Consider the following 19103-nt stretch of genomic DNA (forward strand, 5'->3'; position numbering starts at 1 on the left):
GAAAAGTAATATGTATTACAAATTATTGGTTTGCACTAAATTGGCATGTACTGGAGTGGATAGTGCATAAAATTTCATACAACAAAGCCAGCGTGTTTCATTCTGTTTTAGTTTCAAGTCTGTGATTTTGTGTGTATTGCTTGTTGATGTGCTGCAGGCAAAAGGAGGGAAAAGAAGATGATTTCTTAGCAGTTAAATGAAAGCTTCAACATTGCTTTTGTTTTTGCTTTTTTTTTTTTTATTTTCAGCTTTCATTGTTGTCTTTTTCTAAAATGTTTCTGCTGCATCTTCTACATGATCTAGCCTAGTTCTCACCTTCCACTTGCTAGCAGTGTCCAACAAAACTAAAAAGATATGGAACCAGTAAAAGAAAGACAAGGTACACAGAGCTCAGAGCTTGAAGTAGCTTGGAGGTCTTCTCTGTGAAACCTCTTGTTAAAATTAGATCAGTTGCTGTTTTCAGAAGGGATAAATATATATATATACATGTATATATATATATATAAAAGAACTTGATGTTCTAAAATATGTTAATTATTGCTGCTCTTACAGGAATTTAACATGCATAGCTGTATTAAACAAATTTTAAATCTGACCAACTTTTTCTTCTATGAACCAAGTAATTTCTACAGGCTAAGTATTCAACAAAGCTACAGTTTCTTCCTGAAAGCCCCTGATACAAGTTGGTTTCCTTATTGGAGGACTGGAAATGTCAAAAAACAAATGCACTAATAGCAAGATGAGGTTGTTAGTTATTTGCTTCCCAATCAACAAAACATGGTTCCTGACTAATTTGGCTAGGTGTTCTGGCAAAAAGTCGTTTAAAAACAACAAAACAAAACAAACAAACAAAAAACAAACGTATGTTTTTTGCCAGCAAGCTGTGTTCTTACAAGAAAAACATTGCTCATACAATTACAATGTGCTGCCCTTTCAGTACTGGCAAAGAATTGGGTATAAGTGATAGGCACTGAATAACTTGGTCGGTGTTGTGCAGTATGTGACGGTTCTCGAGAAAGCTGCTTTAATGACAGGACTGGAGTTCTTCCAGAATTTTAGACTTATTTTAAAATAAAAACTAAGTTGCATTTGTGCTGTCTTTCTATAAACTGTTGAATCATAAATACATTGAATGCTTAAAGATTTTTTGTTACTTTTAATTCTTTGTGAAAAACTAGAGGCTTTTTTTCTGCTGCTATCCTTGGAAATCCAAGAACAATGGTTTACTGCTACTTGCTATCATTATAGTAGATTGTGGAACTCCTTATCTTCAATTTGTCATGGTTTTTTTGTTTGTTTTGTAAGATTTATGTTTGTTGGTAGATATTTTCTTGCATCATACTGTTTGAAGAATACTGCTTATAGCAATGTTTTAGTGATAAGTCACTGCATAAAATGCAAAGTGTAAGAGCCCCAGTAGAAAAGATGGGAACAGGTAGCACTGTCTGATTTAAATTTTACATTCCGACATGATGCTTCTTATCTCACTGTATGGCAGTTACTTAATAAATTTCAGGGTGTTTTTTTTTTTTTTTTTTTTTTTTTTAAGGGGCTAATGTCTTGAAAATGCATTTACAGGGCTAACTTTCTAACTTTTCTGCGATGTGGAGTTGAGTAGCAAATAATCTTAGAAGAACTGGGATTATATGCTGGATAGACTAATAAAAGTATTAAATATGAGATTTACCTTTATCAAAGCTTCGCTTATTCATATCAGGAAGGATTATTGGGCACTGCATTTATTTGTCAGGCAGGATTATTTGATTACTTTATATAGCATGGCCAGATTTTCAAGGAAACTCTTAGCATGTTGTTCTCCCAGGATTTGGTGCCCTTGTCTGTGAATCACTGCACACACTGGGTGGAATACGGGGTGACCTCTGGGTTGGTCTACCGAATGATTAATCAGTGAGTACATCACCTGTCCTCGAGACCAAAAGGCATACTATTATTTTTGTTCTCTCTTTGGATTTAGAAAAGTTTAGGCCTCCTTTTCCAGACTAAAATCTTAATTTAAGAAAAAGTTGCAATATTTGCCTGCTTTAGATTTGATTACGGTCTTGTTCTACATCTAGGAATGAGGTTCTGAGTTATTTTGACTGCTGTCATGGCATGTATCTCCTTCACTTAATTCCTCACCTCTGCCTTGGAAGTCGTCTACCACTGTAGTGAACAGTCATTATGTGAGGTTATTCGTTGCTAAGTGGATGTGTGCAGTTTCAAAATAAATTTTCTTTAAGTATACCTCTTTTGTCTTAAAGTATGTCACAGAACTTCTGGTCCAAATCAATCTTAACCACAGCTGCCACAGCTGTGATAAGAATTATGGTGACTATCAATTATGGTTCGCATCCTGTTGTGTCAAGGGGATGGAAGGAGGACTGTTGCAGCTTGCTTATCTTGTTATGGAGCTGCAGGAATGATCTTGGCCGTCCTTTGTGCATATGGAAATGAGGTTAACAGTAAGGAGGAGAGCCAGAGGCTGACAAGGCATGGATGTGAAGAGAAAATGTAGTATAGCAAGCTAAATTAACGATCCATGAGGTTGGGGGAAAGAGAGAGAAAATGAAATAGGATAAGAAGGGAAGTGAGCATGTTTAAAACAGTGGGGAATAGGGCCCCTCAGAGTTAAATTATGTAGCAAAACCAAGATCTTTAGTCTGTTACTGAACTTGTTATTTCATGGTTAAGTAGCTATCTATCATTATGAACCTTGAAGCTCTGTTTAGAAGAGAATACGTTCTGATGGGTGAAGTGAGAAGGAAGTCCTAAAATTACTTTTCAAGAGGATATGATTGCAAAGTTTGAAGAATAATATTGCAATAAGATTGCAATATGATTGCAAAGTTTGAAGAATAATTTTATTCTCTTAGGTTTCTCCCCTTGTACAGAATCTTGGGGCTGGACTCGATCATCCAAACCGATCATCCAACCCCTACAATTCTGTGATTCTGTCATCTTTTTAGATTACTGATTTGAATTTTGGGGTGCATATGAGATTTCTAATTAAATGCTCCAGGCCAGCTATAAACTAATTAGCAAATCATAGTAGCATGAAAAGGATATAATGTGAATGAGTATGAAATCTTTTAATGTAGAGGAACTTGTACAGTGTGGTAATGATTTATTTATTTATTGCAGATGTCCTCCTCGAACTTTTTTACCAGCGCTGTGCAAAATTTTTCTTGATGAAAGTGCTCCAGACAATGTATTAGAAGTAACAGCTCGTGCCATAACATATTATCTGGACGTATCAGCAGAATGCACCCGTAGGATTGTGGGAGTTGATGGAGCTATCAAGGCACTTTGTAATCGTTTAGTAGTTGTTGAACTTAACAACAGAACCAGCAGAGATTTGGCTGAGCAGTGCGTTAAGGTAAGTGTTCTGCAGAATCTTCTGTTTTTTAAGAAAGAGCTGGAAAACTTGCAATTCCAGAAGAATTTACTCATATTCTAATCCTATATGTCGTAAAAACGTGAAGCAAAACCATGCCCAGTATGTTAAAATTTATGTGCCTACTATGCTTTCTATCTTTACTGTCAGTCTCATGCTTTTCAAAGCTGAGATTCCTTTGGAAATATAGCTAGCTAGCTATTTCTCTCTATATAGAAACTAGAAGTATTAGAAGGAAGTTTTCCTGTTTGTTTCCATGACTAGGATGCTGAGGGCTAATTTTTTGCTAAACAGGGAATGAGGCATGAATCCAGATATGGATAATTTATCTGATGTAAGAAATCATTTGCTGGTCATAGCTCCAGTGCAGCCTTCTGAAGTATTCAGAAGAATTTTCAAGACCCTCAAAATCTTTTACATATAGTGTAACTTGTGCCTGCGTGGTAGCACATAGTTTTATTCCCTGATTACTGTTGCCTCAGAGTTTACACATACTTTTCCTATTTATGCTGTTCTTTAAAGTACATCACTGAAGTAATAGGATTCATGGAAGTTTCAGAGCTCTCTGTTATTTTTGATCTAAAGACGTCATTCTCCCAGGAAAAGGTGATATTTATTATCTAGCTGCTTGCCATGAGCGACTGTTAAAAACCATGCTATTGAGGGATTTTCTTGTATTTGCTCCTGTATTTAAGAATAAAATTGATAGTGTACCAGAGGTTTCATCCCCTTAGGGGTGTTGAGGAAGAGAGGTGTTTTGTGTGCGTGTATGTGTGTGTATGTGTGTTTGTTTTGTTATTTAACTAGTTCTGTAGATGGATATAAACAAATAACTGCATTTTTATGTGTGCTTTGTTATAATTAAATTTCATTTCGTTATAGGTGTTAGAATTAATCTGTACCCGTGAGTCAGGAGCTGTGTTTGAAGCTGGGGGATTGAATTGCGTTCTGACATTCATTCGTGACAGCGGACACCTTGTTCATAAAGATACTTTACATTCTGCTATGGCTGTAGTCTCCAGGCTCTGTGGCAAAATGGAGCCTCAGGATTCTTCATTGGAGATCTGTGTGGAATCACTGTCTAGTTTATTAAAACATGAAGACCATCAGGTAATAAAATAGTTGGCTCAAACTGTGAATTTAACACCCATAACATTTAATAAATGAATGGCTAGGTAGTTTTATACAGTCTCCACAACTATGTTTACAAAGTAGTTGTTGTTATATTTGAATATTGTGTTAGTCTTCTTTTACAGTTGTGATGGCAAGAGAATAAAAATACTGCTTAGCGTTTGACTGCAAGTGCTGTTGTATGAATGTGATCTTATTCAACCTCTGAAAAGTCCATTGAAAAATGTCCTGTAAATTTTTCAGTGATTTTTGAAATACTTTGAGAATTAATTATTGTTTTATGTCTGCACCTCAGTCACGACTAAATTGAGCATAAGTAAAAGACAAAAAACAACTTTTTCTGTTGCCTCAGAGAAACAATAAAAACAGTCATAGTTGATGCTAAGATATTGCACGGACAGGCAGTACTACTGTAACACCACTTCTTTATTGCAGTTTTACATAGGTTACGTAGACCTTGTAAAGTCTAGGAACTTAAAGTATTTATCTTCCTATTAGCAGAATCCTTTTGTGTGTTGTACTAAGGCTTTGCAATAGCTATTTAGCCAAATACTTGTTGCATCCTGGCCAGGTTTCTTGTGAGTGCCATTCTCTGTCCCAGTTTTTCCCCCACTTCTGTCCCCATTCCTGACTCCACCCCACCCAAACTCCTTAGTCTGGTTTATTAAGCATGTTGTATTTGTGAGACAGTCTTTTTGCCAGTAAGCTACATTTTTGATGTGTTTTCAGATCTTTTTGAAAGAACCACTTGGCAGGGGGCTATCACACTAGCCATCTGAGAACAAGTCACCTTGGTTTTTATCCAAGGTTTCACCTTGGTTTTATATGACTTCATTAATGCACTGATCATCTGAGGCAAGCTAACCCTGAAATTTAAACCTAAGTCTGTAGTCTTTATCTGTTTCCCAATATAAAACGCTGTAACAAAGCTGTTGCTAGGACTGTTGGAGATCTGAACAGGAACTCAAACTTTCAAGAAGTTAGTCTTTTAGCAGTTAAGCTTCAAGATAAGTTTGCTTAAGGTTGGAGTAACCCAGATCATAGTAAATGAATCTGTAGCGGTATCCTTGAGAAATGTATGATCTGTGTGAAAGACACCTCAGGATTTTTGACAAATGTTGATGGTTATTTTGGATTTGAGCAGTATTTCCTTTGCATTTTTTTTCTTGTTTTACACTGTTGGATTTTTGTCCCTTTCTGAGGGTAGCCAGCTAGTAATATCACTTGAGGGAAGGGTTCAAACCAGATGAATGTGGCCCTGAGAACAGCTTATCTGCGTTTGCTTTTTATTGGTAAAGTATATATGGTTTACATAAAGAATGATAGAACTGTTCATACCTCATCTTGTCAAAGAATGAGAGCAAAATGTCAGAGGACACAAGTAGTCACCATTGTAAGTTAATGAAAAAATCTCTTGTAAAAGAGTACTGATAAATCAGGATGTTTGGCGTGCAGGGACTGTGACAGAAGTTTAGCATGCACTGCTTTTCTTCTAGAGAATCTTTTTTTTCAAGTCCTTGCAAACAAAGATTTATGGCTTTTAACAAAGTCTGTCTGAGTAGCTAATAATGCTCAAATCTTGGTATGTGTATTGATAAGTAACAGTCTTCAGGTATGTGACAGCTGACAATCATTTTGAAAATGGGCTGCTCTGGAAGTAGATGACATTCTAGGGACTAAGAACTGTAGTAATTCAGAGTTTGATAAGAAGTAGGTATTGGTAGTTTTTATTAAATCTTTTACTGGGACTAGTCTGGTTTGCTGCCTCATGTTTAGGAAGGTAGATTGCCAGAAGCAGCTCACTTTGATATGTAAATGTGCAACCCCCCTGATATGACCGGGAGATGCTCCTGGTGTAATGCGTAGTACGGGTGAGAGAAACATGTTAGCTTAAAAAACAAACAAAAACCTGTCTCTGTTCATTTACTTTGAAGGAAACCTGGAGAAATCAGCTTCTCCTATGTCCTGTATTTTTGTGAATATCCTGTTAGCATCTTCTCACCTTAAGTAACAGATGTTTCATCTTTTCATTTGCACTTCTTTCCTAGGTTTCAGATGGAGCTCTGAGATGTTTTGCTTCATTAGCTGACAGATTCACACGCCGTGGAGTTGACCCAGCCCCCTTAGCTAAGCATGGGTTAACTGAGGAGTTGTTATCTCGCATGGCAGCTGCTGGTGGGACAGCATCAGGACCATCTTCAGCTTGCAAACCTGGCCGGAGTAGCACTGGAGCACCATCTACAGCTGCAGACTCTAAATTAAGTAATCAGGTGTCAACTATTGTAAGCCTGTTGTCAACCCTGTGTAGAGGCTCTCCAGTAGTAACACATGTAAGAAATCATTTTATGCTACAACTTTTCATTCTTTTTAATTTTTTTCTTCATGTATTTTAATATATGTAAGATTTTATTGTCATTTATATATATATAGATTTATTGATTATGAAAATATGTACATATACGTATAGGTTATTTATCAAGAGGGGAAAAAAAGGAAACATTTCATATGGAAATGAAACCCAGTTCTGATAGAGTTTTCTAAAGCCCTGTATATTTTTTATTGTTCAGACTTTTAATTATTTCCAGGATCTCCTAAGATCTGAACTTCCAGATTCTATAGAAAGTGCGTTGCAGGGTGATGAGAGATGTGTACTGGATACCATGCGGTTAGTAGATCTTCTTTTGGTGCTACTGTTCGAAGGGAGAAAAGCCCTGCCAAAATCCAGTGCTGGATCTACAGGCAGAATCCCAGGATTGCGAAGACTGGATAGTTCTGGGGAACGTTCTCATCGGCAGCTGATAGATTGCATCCGCAGTAAGGACACTGATGCACTAATAGATGCTATTGACACAGGAGGTAAGAGAGAATTCTCTGAAAAAGAAAATGAGCTAAATAAAGTATCTATGGTGTCATAACTTAGGTGTTACCTTAAAATTCTTTCTATACAAGTTACCTGTGTTGAACAGTTTTTGTTAGTAATAACTTGGTTCTTTTGGATTGCAGTTAAGGAGTTAAGGGTATAAATGCCTTTTTTTTTTTTTTTTTTTTTTTTGAAGACCTGCAATTTACTTGACACTGCTGAAGCTTACCATCTAATGCTGGGAGCTTTAATTATTTTTATTTAATTGTATCTTTCAGCTTTTGAAGTAAATTTTATGGATGATGTAGGACAAACTCTTTTAAACTGGGCCTCAGCTTTTGGAACTCAGGAAATGGTAAATTAATTTTACAGAACTTTATAAGTTTAGGATTTTTATGTAAAGAAAGATGGAAAAACTAGTTTCCTTTTCCTTGTTTAACAGGTAGAATTTCTCTGTGAAAGGGGTGCTGATGTTAACAGAGGACAGAGGTCATCCTCATTACATTATGCAGCGTGTTTTGGAAGACCTCAGGTAGCAAAGGTATGATTTAAACTGACATTGCTAGAAAGCCATACATACTGATTTTTTCCCTTGTTCTGGAAAAAAAGTCTTTGTGCTCTGTCCAATATTTACATGTTCTTTACAGTGTTGATTGCAATACAAATTTTTGGTTATGGTAGGTCAATAATGTGAATAAAAGTTCTATATTAACTTCACAGATATAAAAACCATATTGTGTTCCAACTTCCTGTGCACGTAATGTTTTACCTTTGCATGCTAGTGTGGGAAGGACATAGGGAAAAATATGTACTTCTTTGGAAGAAGGAATCCTAATGTTGTTTAATTTTTGAAAATATTTGTTCTCAGACTCTCTTGCGACATGGTGCAAACCCTGATTTGAGAGATGAAGATGGGAAGACTCCTTTAGACAAAGCTCGTGAAAGGGGTCACAGCGAAGTAGTAGCTATTCTTCAGTCTCCAGGTGAGAGCAGTTTTTAATTCCTTCCTCTTGCTTTTAGAAATGCAAATATAAAACAATTCAATTATTACAATTTTACTCTATTAAGAATCATGAAAAAAATACAGTATTTTGTGACCAGCCTTTCCTAGCCTTCAGATTGCATATAAAAACTTTAATATTTTACATGTTCTTAAGGGCTGGGGGATTACAGAAGAAACTGCTGAGTGGACATGAGCAGTGCCAGTGGTCCTGGTCTTCAACTGTGGAATGGGGCTAGACTGGGATTTTGCTGTGGGTTCAGAGGATGTCAGCCTTGGTAGCTTCTCTGGCATCCTTCCTTTCTACATGGAAGCTGCTCTTTACCTGTTCATGAGGCTCTTGTAGCACTGGAGCCACAGGTAGCTAGCTGTCTGTTCATACTCAATTTTTAAGGAATTTGAGCTTTTCCTATGAGTGGTCTTTGGTAGTACTTTGTTTAAAAAAGTTGTTTGGTAACAAAGTTGTACACATGTAAATTACACATCTTAGGAATGTGTATTTATGTTCAGGTGCCCAGATGTTAGTAAATAAACTTTCTTACTTTTATTTGAATGGTGTTTCTTTTTTGTTTGTTTTCTAGGGGACTGGATGTGTCCTGTTAACAAAGGAGATGAGAAGAAAAAGAAAGATGCAAACAAGGATGAGGAAGAATGTAACGAACCCAAAGGAGATCCAGAAATGGCACCCATATACTTGAAAAGATTATTGCCTGTGTTTGCACAAACATTTCAACAAACTATGCTGCCTTCAATAAGGTAATAGGCGTGACTGTCCATTTCCCTGCATATTTTTCAGTTCTTAATATTCTGATTAAAAAAGCTAGCAAGGATTTTTTTTCCAGTAAAATAAATCTAAAGCATCTAAAAGTAATGCAAGTGACTTTTAAACATATATCAGTTTGAGCAGAAGAGGTGGTTTGAAAAACATTGAGAGAGTTATTTTTGCTTAATATTTGAAGTGTTCTTTTGTTGTTGTTGTTTTTTTTTTGTTATTACCCATTCTGGGTAAGTGGTGTCTTGGAAGAAATATGGTTAATTGAAGTAGGAGAGAGTAGCATGCTCTTTCTTGACTGCTGAAGCATGATGGAAGAATACTATGTTCCTGTAGCACTTCGTACTGTGGATCATGTGTATTTGGTCACAGCTGTTCGTAGCTGCTGTCATGGAAAGGAAAGCTAATGAAGTAGTATCAAGATACATTAATGGGTAAATGAGAGAGACTGGGAAAAGCTATTTCAGAAGGTTTTGGAAGACTTCTTGACAGCTTATATGTTTATTAACTGAGGAAGATGCCTCATATTGAGAGAATCAAAAATGCAATCTAATTTGATGCTTAAAAGTAATACTGTGGGTGACATAATATTTGTGATAAACTGTCTGACCAGAACCTCTCAGCCTTTTACGTTATACAAACATAACATTTGCTTAATCTTTTGTATTCTCAGTGTATAGGGACATTTACGGGTGTAGGACTTTTGGGCAGATTAAACTAGGCCATTTTAAATAACGGAAAAAAGAAACAGTGTTAACCTTCTCTGTATGATTAACCTCTGAAGATGTGAAAAGTAGTAGCTGTCCATATTTTAGAGTTTTCTTTTTGAATCTGGTAAATCATGTGTTTAAAAGTCACTCAAAAATAAATTCTATTTTAGTCATACACAAGTAACCAGATTCCATATTCATTTTACTTTTTAATATGGAAAATGGCATGATTTTATAGACTTAAAAAAGACTTTTTTTTTAGACTTCAAAATGCAAGAGATCTAACCAAAATGCTGGAAGTATGTGACAGATGTAAGGCTGAGATGGTACCTGGGAGGCAGATAAACTGTGCAGAAGTGAATTGCCATCACTAAGTGTGGATAAAGACAGAATGTAAAATTGGTTTGACTTTGGAAGGGTGAAGGAGACAAAAATATGTTAGACTGTCATGGTGCTGTAGAATCAAAAAAATCCGTAGGTGGATTATTCTTGGAATTAATCTGAGACTTACTATCTGGCAACCAGAACTGGAATTCATTTCAAAAAAGTATTTCTGTAAGCATGCATAAATGTAGTGCAAAAGTTATTTTTATCTTCAGCTTCTTTGTTGCTTTGCTTACTGTTTGCTTACTGCTTGGTAAGAACCTTTTCCTATGGTCTGCTTTAAAGGAAAGCAAGTCTTGCTCTCATTAGAAAAATGATACATTTTTGTTCTGAGGCGCTACTGAAGGAGGTTTGTGACTCTGATGCTGGCCACAATCTGCCCACAATACTGGTTGAAATAACAGCTACAGTTCTTGATCAAGAGGTAAGAAAGAAAACTTTTTTTTTTTTTTTTTTTTGGTCCTAATGAAACCACTGTAAAAAGGGGATTACACTTACTGACTCCACATGCTTATTAATAGCTAACCTTTAAGTGTTGTTTATGGCATCCATCTGTAATTGGCTATGATGCTGAGTATGTCGAGATATTTTTTAGTAGAGATCTCACTTACTGTTTCCTTTCCATCCCAATTTATGACAGGATGATGATGATGGCCATTTGCTAGCCTTGCAAATCATAAGGGATTTGGTGGATAAAGGTGGTGATCTTTTTCTAGATCAACTGGCTAGACTTGGTGTAATTAGTAAAGTGTCAACTTTGGCGGGGCCCTCATCTGATGATGAGAATGAAGAGGAATCTAAACCTGAGAAAGTAAGTACAGAATTGCTAACTTTGTTCTTGTAAAACCAGCACTTGTGATATAATTGTTAATATTATGAAAATGTCCAGAGGAAGGTAGCTAGCTAGATAGGTTATTAATTTAATGCTTATTGTATGCCACTTGTTTGTTTTTATTGTTGCTGTCATTATTGTTTTGTAACGTAATATCCTGTTAGCACCTTATCTGCTGAGTTTTCCTATTTGTATTTACTTTGTGTCAAGACCTCTTGACCACTGTATTTATCTTGTAGTTTGAACATGAGTGCTAAATGAGATTAATCCTTCCTGAATGCAGTGCATCTCTTTCAATGTGCACGTATCAAGTAATTGCAGGTGGTTTTAAGCCTTGTTATGGAATGTAATGAAAACATAAAAACAAAAATAATTTTCTACATGATGAAAAGCTTAAGGGCGCATTGAAGTTATTTGCTTATTTCCAACAGTAAGTTATGGACAGCTCAGATAATTTTCTTATCCATTTAATTAAGATTTATAGTTATGCCCTAAGTTTTTGGTTGAAGGGGTGGTGTTTTTTTTTGTTTTTGTTTTGTTTTGTTTTGTTTTTTTAGTGTTTGCTTAGGTATTTAAGAGCTGTCTGGACATGGTTTTGGACAACTGGTCCTAGGTGGCAAGGGAGTTGAACAAGATGACTTCCAGAGAGCTCTTCCAGTCTTAACAGAACAGAATGCTGTTCTCACAATATGAGTTTTGAAGAGAGGTGGGATATATACCCCTGTTAGTAGGCTGTTGTTATTGAGTAAATTTGTACTTGAAAAGAAACCTTTCCAAAGTATCTTACTCTGTGAATGAATACTTTTAAGGATGGATTTTACAGACAGAAAAGCTTAGTTCCTATACCTTTTTGGTTTGAGCAATTTATTTTTCACTTCAATCCTTATCAAGATTTGTTTATTCTGTTTTGGTTTTATGTGTTGTTTTTGTGTGTGTGTGTTTTGTGATCAAATATAATTTTATTACAGGAGGATGAACCACAGGAGGATGCTAAAGAACTTCAACAGGGTAAACCATATCACTGGAGAGACTGGTCAATCATTAGGGGCAGGGACTGCCTGTATATCTGGAGTGATGCTGCAGCCCTGGAGCTGTCTAATGGCAGTAATGGATGGTTCAGATTTATCTTGGATGGGAAACTGGCCACAATGTATTCCAGTGGAAGTCCCGAAGGAGGATCCGATAGTTCAGGTAGGATTTCTACTTAGTTCAAATCCAAGTTAATTTTTGAGACTACTCTGTTTGTTTATGTAATTTGATTGGAGCTATTTTGTTTTGCAGGAATTGGCTTACTAAATAGTAAAGGATGTAAACAGGTGGAAGGTGGTCAGTTAATTGTGATGCTTTTCATCAGATAGCATGTGACTATAACTTGACTTGGGTGAATTGTGTTAAGTAAACATCTTGCCAGTGAAAAGTATATTAACTTTGTTTTGTTTTGAATCTTCTCCATGCATACCTAATTTTTTCACCCCCGTCATTAAAAGCACTTTGTAGTGGCCGTCCCAGGAAAAGCAGGTTGAAATGGCGATTTGTGGTTTGCTTCTAGCTGGCAGAATGAAATTGCATGTGTTTGAAGACAAAGTAATGGAAAGTTTCTCATCAAGACTGGGAAACAAATTACAGTGTCTTAATTGTTTGTCGGAGGGAGGATAGGGGAATGGACCTCATGCACTGGCAGTGTACAGTTTTTTAATTTTCTGTACAGAATACACAACTTGTTCTGGATGCAGAAACAACCCTCCTTTATTGTTTTATCTTTTTTTGCAACAGTTCATACATTTATGAATCAGCAGACATAAAATGCTTTGCAATATTTTTGTTTTCAACAAGCCATTGAGTGAAATAACAGAACATATTATGATTCAGGATAGAAATGAAGTGCTAATGACATTATTTGTGAGTTTTGAGGCACGAAGAAAAATTGTGGTATGGTGTGTTTTTCGATTATAACACAATTGGAAGTCACTTTGGAATTTTTTCCTTTTTTTCCCCAAAAAGTGTATTCTTGCATTCTTTAAGCAAGGCAAACAGTTTCTGTGTTGATATACTTCTTTATCATACAATATAATTTTAAGAAAATCCATGTGGTTAGTTTCTTAAATCATCATGGCCCTTGAATGCCAATTCTGCTTGCTTCCTCCCAGATGATGGGATGGGTTCTTACTGTTTTTATAGAAGATGAGTTGAATGGGACTGCTTAATTGAATTTGGAGTGAAGATTAGTCAGATTATCGATTTAAGATGATGTTTCTCTTCCTATGTATTTTTTCTATGATCAAATAGATATCTTGTTCAAAAACTTGGGATCTAGCATGGATATTATGAAAGGCAGGGTGCTAAACTGGATTCAATCAGGCTTTTTAATTTTTTTTTGTCAACCAGACCTCTACTAAGAATGCTGACATTGCAATGTAGTTTGCCTGAAGTTTAACCGTTAGCTAGCTTTTAAGCATGTGCAGCAGCTTCTCTTTCACTTGAGATATGAAACTAGTATTTGTTAAGATTTAACTAAAAATACTACACAGTATAGATTCAGAATAGTATCTTTGTTTTTAAGTCCTGAACTATACTATATGTTCTGCTGTCTTAAATCATTGCTGATTAATCTCATGGTATACTTTTTAGTAACTTCATGACTGGCAAGAATATAGAGGGTTGACTAATGGAATTTGTTGGTGTGTATTGCATGACAAAGGCTGGAGGGGATGTGGGGACATATATATACTACGAACATTTTTGGAAGGTCTGTCCTCACCCCTCTCCTCATTAGCTTAATACTTGTTTGTTTGAATTCTTAGGGAAAAAAAATTCAATGCAAAAATTGAAATTCAATGGTAATTCTTTATGTGAGTTTCAAAATTCTGTCTAAGGAAGCCCGAAATTGTTTTCAACCATGTTAAATTATTGCACTTTCAGTGCAACGTGTTGCATAATAAATACACAAAAATGTAATTATGGAAATTTGGAAGTGATTCATTAACAGAATTTTAATTTCTCATGCAAATTTTCAAAATTCTTTTTACAAACCTCCTTGGCTGCTGTGAATTTTAAAAAATAAAGAATGTTATGCCTCAGGAGCGCATATTTATTTTGCATACAGAACGGTTTTTTGTTGTTTTTTAGTATTGTGTAATAGTTAAGCTGGCAGACTTAAAAAATCTAGAGCATAAGCCATTGCAGCAAAAAGAAAACAGCAATTTTGCATGTGCACGGACTACAAATGTTACATTTATAAAATCGGTATCAATTCTTATCCTTGAATTTGAGATAAAATAAAAATCAATAACAAAGATTTTTTCTAAAATATGAACTCATTAAATATTCTGGAATTACCTTAAATACTAGTTTGAATGTAGCATGCAGTCTTGTAACTAGTACTGTATTAAAAAAATAATTTAACTGAAATTGAATTGTTTAGACTAGTTTCAAGCTAGATTACATACATATCCAAAAAGTAGGATATGAGCCTGTTTATCATCTATTAAGTGATATCTCCATATAAATATTTTGTGGTGTCATTACATTTATTCCATGTTTCTCTCAGATATGTATGTCTTGAAAAATTTTGTAGTTACTAAAAAACGAATAGGAGCGTCTACATTATAACCTGATTTAGCATAACGTAACTGTGGTAAATTACATAAATGTGGCTTTCTTACTTTCTCTGAGGTGAATGCAGAAGGTCTGCAAAACATACGAATGAAAGTTTTAATGTAACTTAAAATATTTTCTGTTGCCTTTGTGACAGTTAATCTGAACGAATTCCTTTTACCACATATTGATCATCATACTCTAAAGTTCTGTGATTTTTTTTCCAGTTTTTTTTATATGGCTTAAGCATCTTTTCTTCACCTGCTGTAAACTATGAATTTGATTGCTGTTTTCCTGTTGGAGAATTCATTTAATTTCCTATTTCTAAAACACAAATAGTTCATGCTGGCAATAGTGAGAATTTATTTTTACAAACTTGAAGGTTTGTCATTGATTTCTTTGATCTATTATAATTGCAAAAATGATTTAACACATCTGTCAGTAGCATCATTTAGAAAGAGTAGTCCATATTGATGTGATAGTGGAATAAATCACTGTTGGAGTACATAGAGTGGGAATAAGTTCAGGGTACTTACAAACCCTTAATTTCAAACTTAATTTTGCATTGAATGTACTCAGTTGTTTTGCTCATGCAAAAAAAAATTGCTTGAGATATATGATGGTGGAATCAATTGTTAGAAAAAAAAAATGTGTGTTTGTTTTTAAATAGAAAGTAGGAGTGAATTCCTTGAGAAGTTACAAAGAGCGCGAAGCCAAGTAAAACCATCTACCACAAGTCAGCCAATTTTATCAGCACCAGGGCCAACTAAACTTACTGTGGGAAACTGGTCACTCACCTGTTTGAAAGAAGGAGAAATCGCTATCCACAATTCTGATGGTCAGCAAGCTACAATACTGAAAGAGGATCTCCCAGGCTTTGTGTTTGAGTCTAACAGAGGAACAAAGCATTCATTTACAGCTGAAACGTCTTTGGGTAAGTATGTAGGTATGTGTAATGAACAGGTAGGAGCAATTGTAGATAAGATGGGTTTTGTTTGTTTGGCTTTCATATTTGTGGGGAATTCTGACTTGTCTAAAAAAAATACTTTGCAGGGTCAGAATTTGTGACTGGCTGGACTGGTAAGAGAGGAAGAAAGCTAAAATCTAAGCTGGAGAAGACAAAGCAGAAGGTTGGTGAGCATGTGTGAATTTTATACTTAGTTTAATATAGCTTGTGTTATTTTTCAGCATGCGTATGTTATATAGGATATAATTTCCTTTTAGAGGAATAAGATCTTCTCTAATTTCAGCTGTACACAATTTAATGCCAAGCTTAAAGGGGAAAACCTGACTTAAAACAAATCACTTCTGAGGCAGATGGTTTTGTCCAGCAGTCTTTTTTAGAAAGCTCCATAGTCTTTTAAATGAAAACAGATTTTCTTTTAAAAACATAAGAAAATCCAATTTTTATTTGGAGGTGGCTGTAGGTGGCTGGGCTTTTTGTTTTGTTTTTGTTTTTTAATGCAAAGAAAGAAAAGGCATAATGATCAACATACCTGTCTTTGAACCCTTTTCTAAGTTACTGGCATACATAATTCATAATTCATCCATAACTTGTTCCACTTATCATTTTGAATTGATGGAAGTTTTGTAGTTGGTTTGAATGTTTTTAATGTTTTGGCAATTGTTAGAAATGTCATGAGTAGGTCACTAATAACCCATGTAAATAACATGGGTTTTAGTCTTATATTATGAATATTAAACTTGCTGCCCTAGGAAAAAATAAAATGTCTTGTTCAATGTATTTGTAACTGTAACATTCAGGTCTCAATCATTTAAGCATCTGAAAAGAATGCATTTTTACTCTTCTCTCTTTCATGTATAGACCTTACCTTGCATAGGTCCAAATGCAACTGCAGCTTAAAAAAACAAAACTCTTAGAATAAGGTCACTTAAAGACAACTTGTTGGATTTGGTTTAGGGAATGCCAATAGACAATTCATAAACCATATTTTTAAAAAACTATTACCTCTAAAATATTACCAGAACGTTGATACAGTACTGAATATTTGTAGACTGAGAACTCTGTCTTTTCTGCTACCTTTGAACTGTAACTTAATGTATGATGTTAAGCTTAGTTTCTGTAAATTTCTGTAAGATTACGTTTATCTACTTTTATTTTCCGCTGTGCTTTTATCCCTTCATCTTTGCATCTTATTTAGCCTTTGCATCTTATGATGTACGTTGTATGATAGGTTTCTTTCTTACCTATTTTTGTCTATCCTGGACTTCTTTTAAAAACACAAAGAAAAATGAAAACCAAGTTTCTAGAATCTTAAATAATAATAATAGTGGTCTCATATTACAGTAACATATGACTTGTGATTACGAAAATCCTTTTGTAGGTACGCACTATGGCAAGAGATTTATACGATGATCATTTTAAAGCTGTTGAAAGCATGCCTCGAGGAGTAGTTGTAACACTGAGGAACATAGCAACACAGTTAGAGTCTGCATGGGAACTTCATACAAACAGACAGGTAAGTGTACCTCCTGTAATGTATAGCATATGATGTCAGTGGAAATCACATAGCAATATTCAGACTGTTTTATGTCCTATGTTCTATCTAAGATAGACATATTGTGACTATCTGAACTGTGAGGGTTTTTTTATGCATGCAATTCCTAGTTACATGCTTTACTGGGACACTTTTTTCATGCGTTCATTTGAAAAATACTGTTAGCTTGTTTCATTATAATTGTCTTTTTGTCTTTCAGTGTATTGAAGGAGAAAACACTTGGAGAGATTTAATGAAGACTGCTTTGGAAAACTTAATTGTACTTTTGAAGGATGAGAATACTATTTCTCCATATGAAATGTGCAGTAGTGGCTTAGTTCAATCATTGCTTACAGTTTTAAATAATGTGAGTTTACAGAACATAAGTCTCTGAAGAAAAACTTTTGAAAGAAAATGTAGGCATAAGTTAATTAAAATAAATCTATTATAGATGTAGTGTTTTTCTGTCTTGAACACTAGGCAGACTTGCAACAGTAAGTGATCTGACCCATTGAATGTATGCTATCACAATAAATTACTTTCATTTAAATATATTAAAAGTCTAGACAGTTATAATGGCTGATATGATTTAGCTTTTGATATAAAATTTTAAATAGCAAATTCAGCGAGCCCAAACAGATATTTTTGCCAATATAAAGAATGAATATGCTGTGCTGTATTAGAAGTAATATATTTTTTTTTTTCCTCTTAGAACATCGATTTAGATGTGAAACAAGACTGTAGTCAACTAGTAGAGAGAATAAATGTTTTCAAAACAGCATTCAGTGAAAATGAAGATGATGAAAGGTAGGTTAAAAAAAATACCTTGTGTTTGTGATGTGGTAATGTATGTTTAAAAAAAATGAAAAGACAAAGGAACATTCTTAACATGTTAAGATATTTACTATAGCTGGGTACTATACTCTGAGATACTGTAGATTTTGTGTGGTAACATAGTGACTGTTCACTTTCACAGTCGTCCAGCAGTTGCATTGATTCGGAAATTGATAGCAGTGTTAGAATCTATTGAACGTCTACCTCTCCACTTGTATGATACACCAGGATCTACATATAATCTTCAGGTACAGTGATAATAGTATATGATACTCCGTGATAAACAACCAAATGTTTTATATGAATTTCAGGAGAAGTTACACATGTTAAATCTGTATGAAATGTGTTCTTGTAAATTGGATAGAATTAGCTGAAGAACAAACTTTTTGGCATTTATTTCTTCTAATATGTAATCTGAATGTTTGGGTTTTCCTCTACTTCCATATTCTTTTATACTGTGAAGTGAAAGTAGTAAATTCTGACTGAAGAGGTTTTTTTTTTCTTTTTTTTTTTTTTTTGTCCTTGAGTATTCTTTTAGTATGGGAATATCCTCATTACTAGAATCTAATTGTATCCCAAAAGTAGTATTTTGTTGAAGACAATTATAAGACAAGCTCATTTATGATGACTAGAGATGGGCTGTAATGGTTAAAAGGGCCCCACATAGGACAGTGTGCCCATCTGTCAGCTGTATGAGTATCATAGAATGATAGAATGGCTTGGGTTGGAAGGGACCGTAAAGATCATCTATTTCCAACCACCCTGCCCTAGGCAAGGATGCTACCCACTAGATCAGGGCCTCATCTAACCTGGTTTCAAACACCTCCAGGGATGGGGCATCCACAACTTCTGGATGTAGTATGGCAACCTGTGCCAGTGCCTCACCACCCTCTTAGTGAAGAATTTCTTCTTCCCTCTTTTAGATTAAAACCATTACCCCTTGTCCTGTCATTATCTGATTGAGCAAAGAGTAGTAGCTTCGTGTAAAGGAAAGCTGCAGCTTCACCAAAAAATGTTGCTTGGTTTTGTCCAGTTCGAAAGCACACTTGAGGACTGTGTAAAATGACAGTGAAGTGCAAATGTTTTTATTTTGA

General features: G+C 35.1%; 1 protein-coding gene across 12 annotated transcripts in view; it reads left to right on the forward strand.

The window, feature by feature from the left end:
* Positions 1-19103, forward strand: part of HECTD1 (HECT domain E3 ubiquitin protein ligase 1) — a 68009-nt gene that overhangs the window by 21077 nt on the left and 27829 nt on the right. For 4 of the 12 annotated variants that reach the window (XM_035327716.1, XM_035327718.1, XM_035327709.1 and 1 more), the window contains exons 3-20: positions 3142-3376; positions 4277-4504; positions 6574-6855; positions 7093-7381; positions 7664-7740; positions 7828-7926; positions 8254-8368; positions 8967-9141; positions 10537-10675; positions 10892-11062; positions 12052-12274; positions 12365-12409; positions 15348-15611; positions 15731-15807; positions 17023-17157; positions 17396-17555; positions 17886-17982; positions 18152-18257. In XM_035327716.1, coding sequence (XP_035183607.1) covers positions 3142-3376; positions 4277-4504; positions 6574-6855; positions 7093-7381; positions 7664-7740; positions 7828-7926; positions 8254-8368; positions 8967-9141; positions 10537-10675; positions 10892-11062; positions 12052-12274; positions 12365-12409; positions 15348-15611; positions 15731-15807; positions 17023-17157; positions 17396-17555; positions 17886-17982; positions 18152-18257 — 2917 coding nt within the window. The remainder of the gene's footprint in view (positions 1-3141; positions 3377-4276; positions 4505-6573; positions 6856-7092; positions 7382-7663; positions 7741-7827; positions 7927-8253; positions 8369-8966; positions 9142-10536; positions 10676-10891; positions 11063-12051; positions 12275-12364; positions 12410-15347; positions 15612-15730; positions 15808-17022; positions 17158-17395; positions 17556-17885; positions 17983-18151; positions 18258-19103) is intronic. The other 8 variants (XM_035327719.1, XM_035327717.1, XM_035327714.1 and 5 more) reach the window with 6 other exon arrangements.

This window comes from Oxyura jamaicensis, chromosome 5, assembly GCF_011077185.1.
Source record: "Oxyura jamaicensis isolate SHBP4307 breed ruddy duck chromosome 5, BPBGC_Ojam_1.0, whole genome shotgun sequence".
Lineage (NCBI taxonomy): Eukaryota > Metazoa > Chordata > Aves > Anseriformes > Anatidae > Oxyura > Oxyura jamaicensis.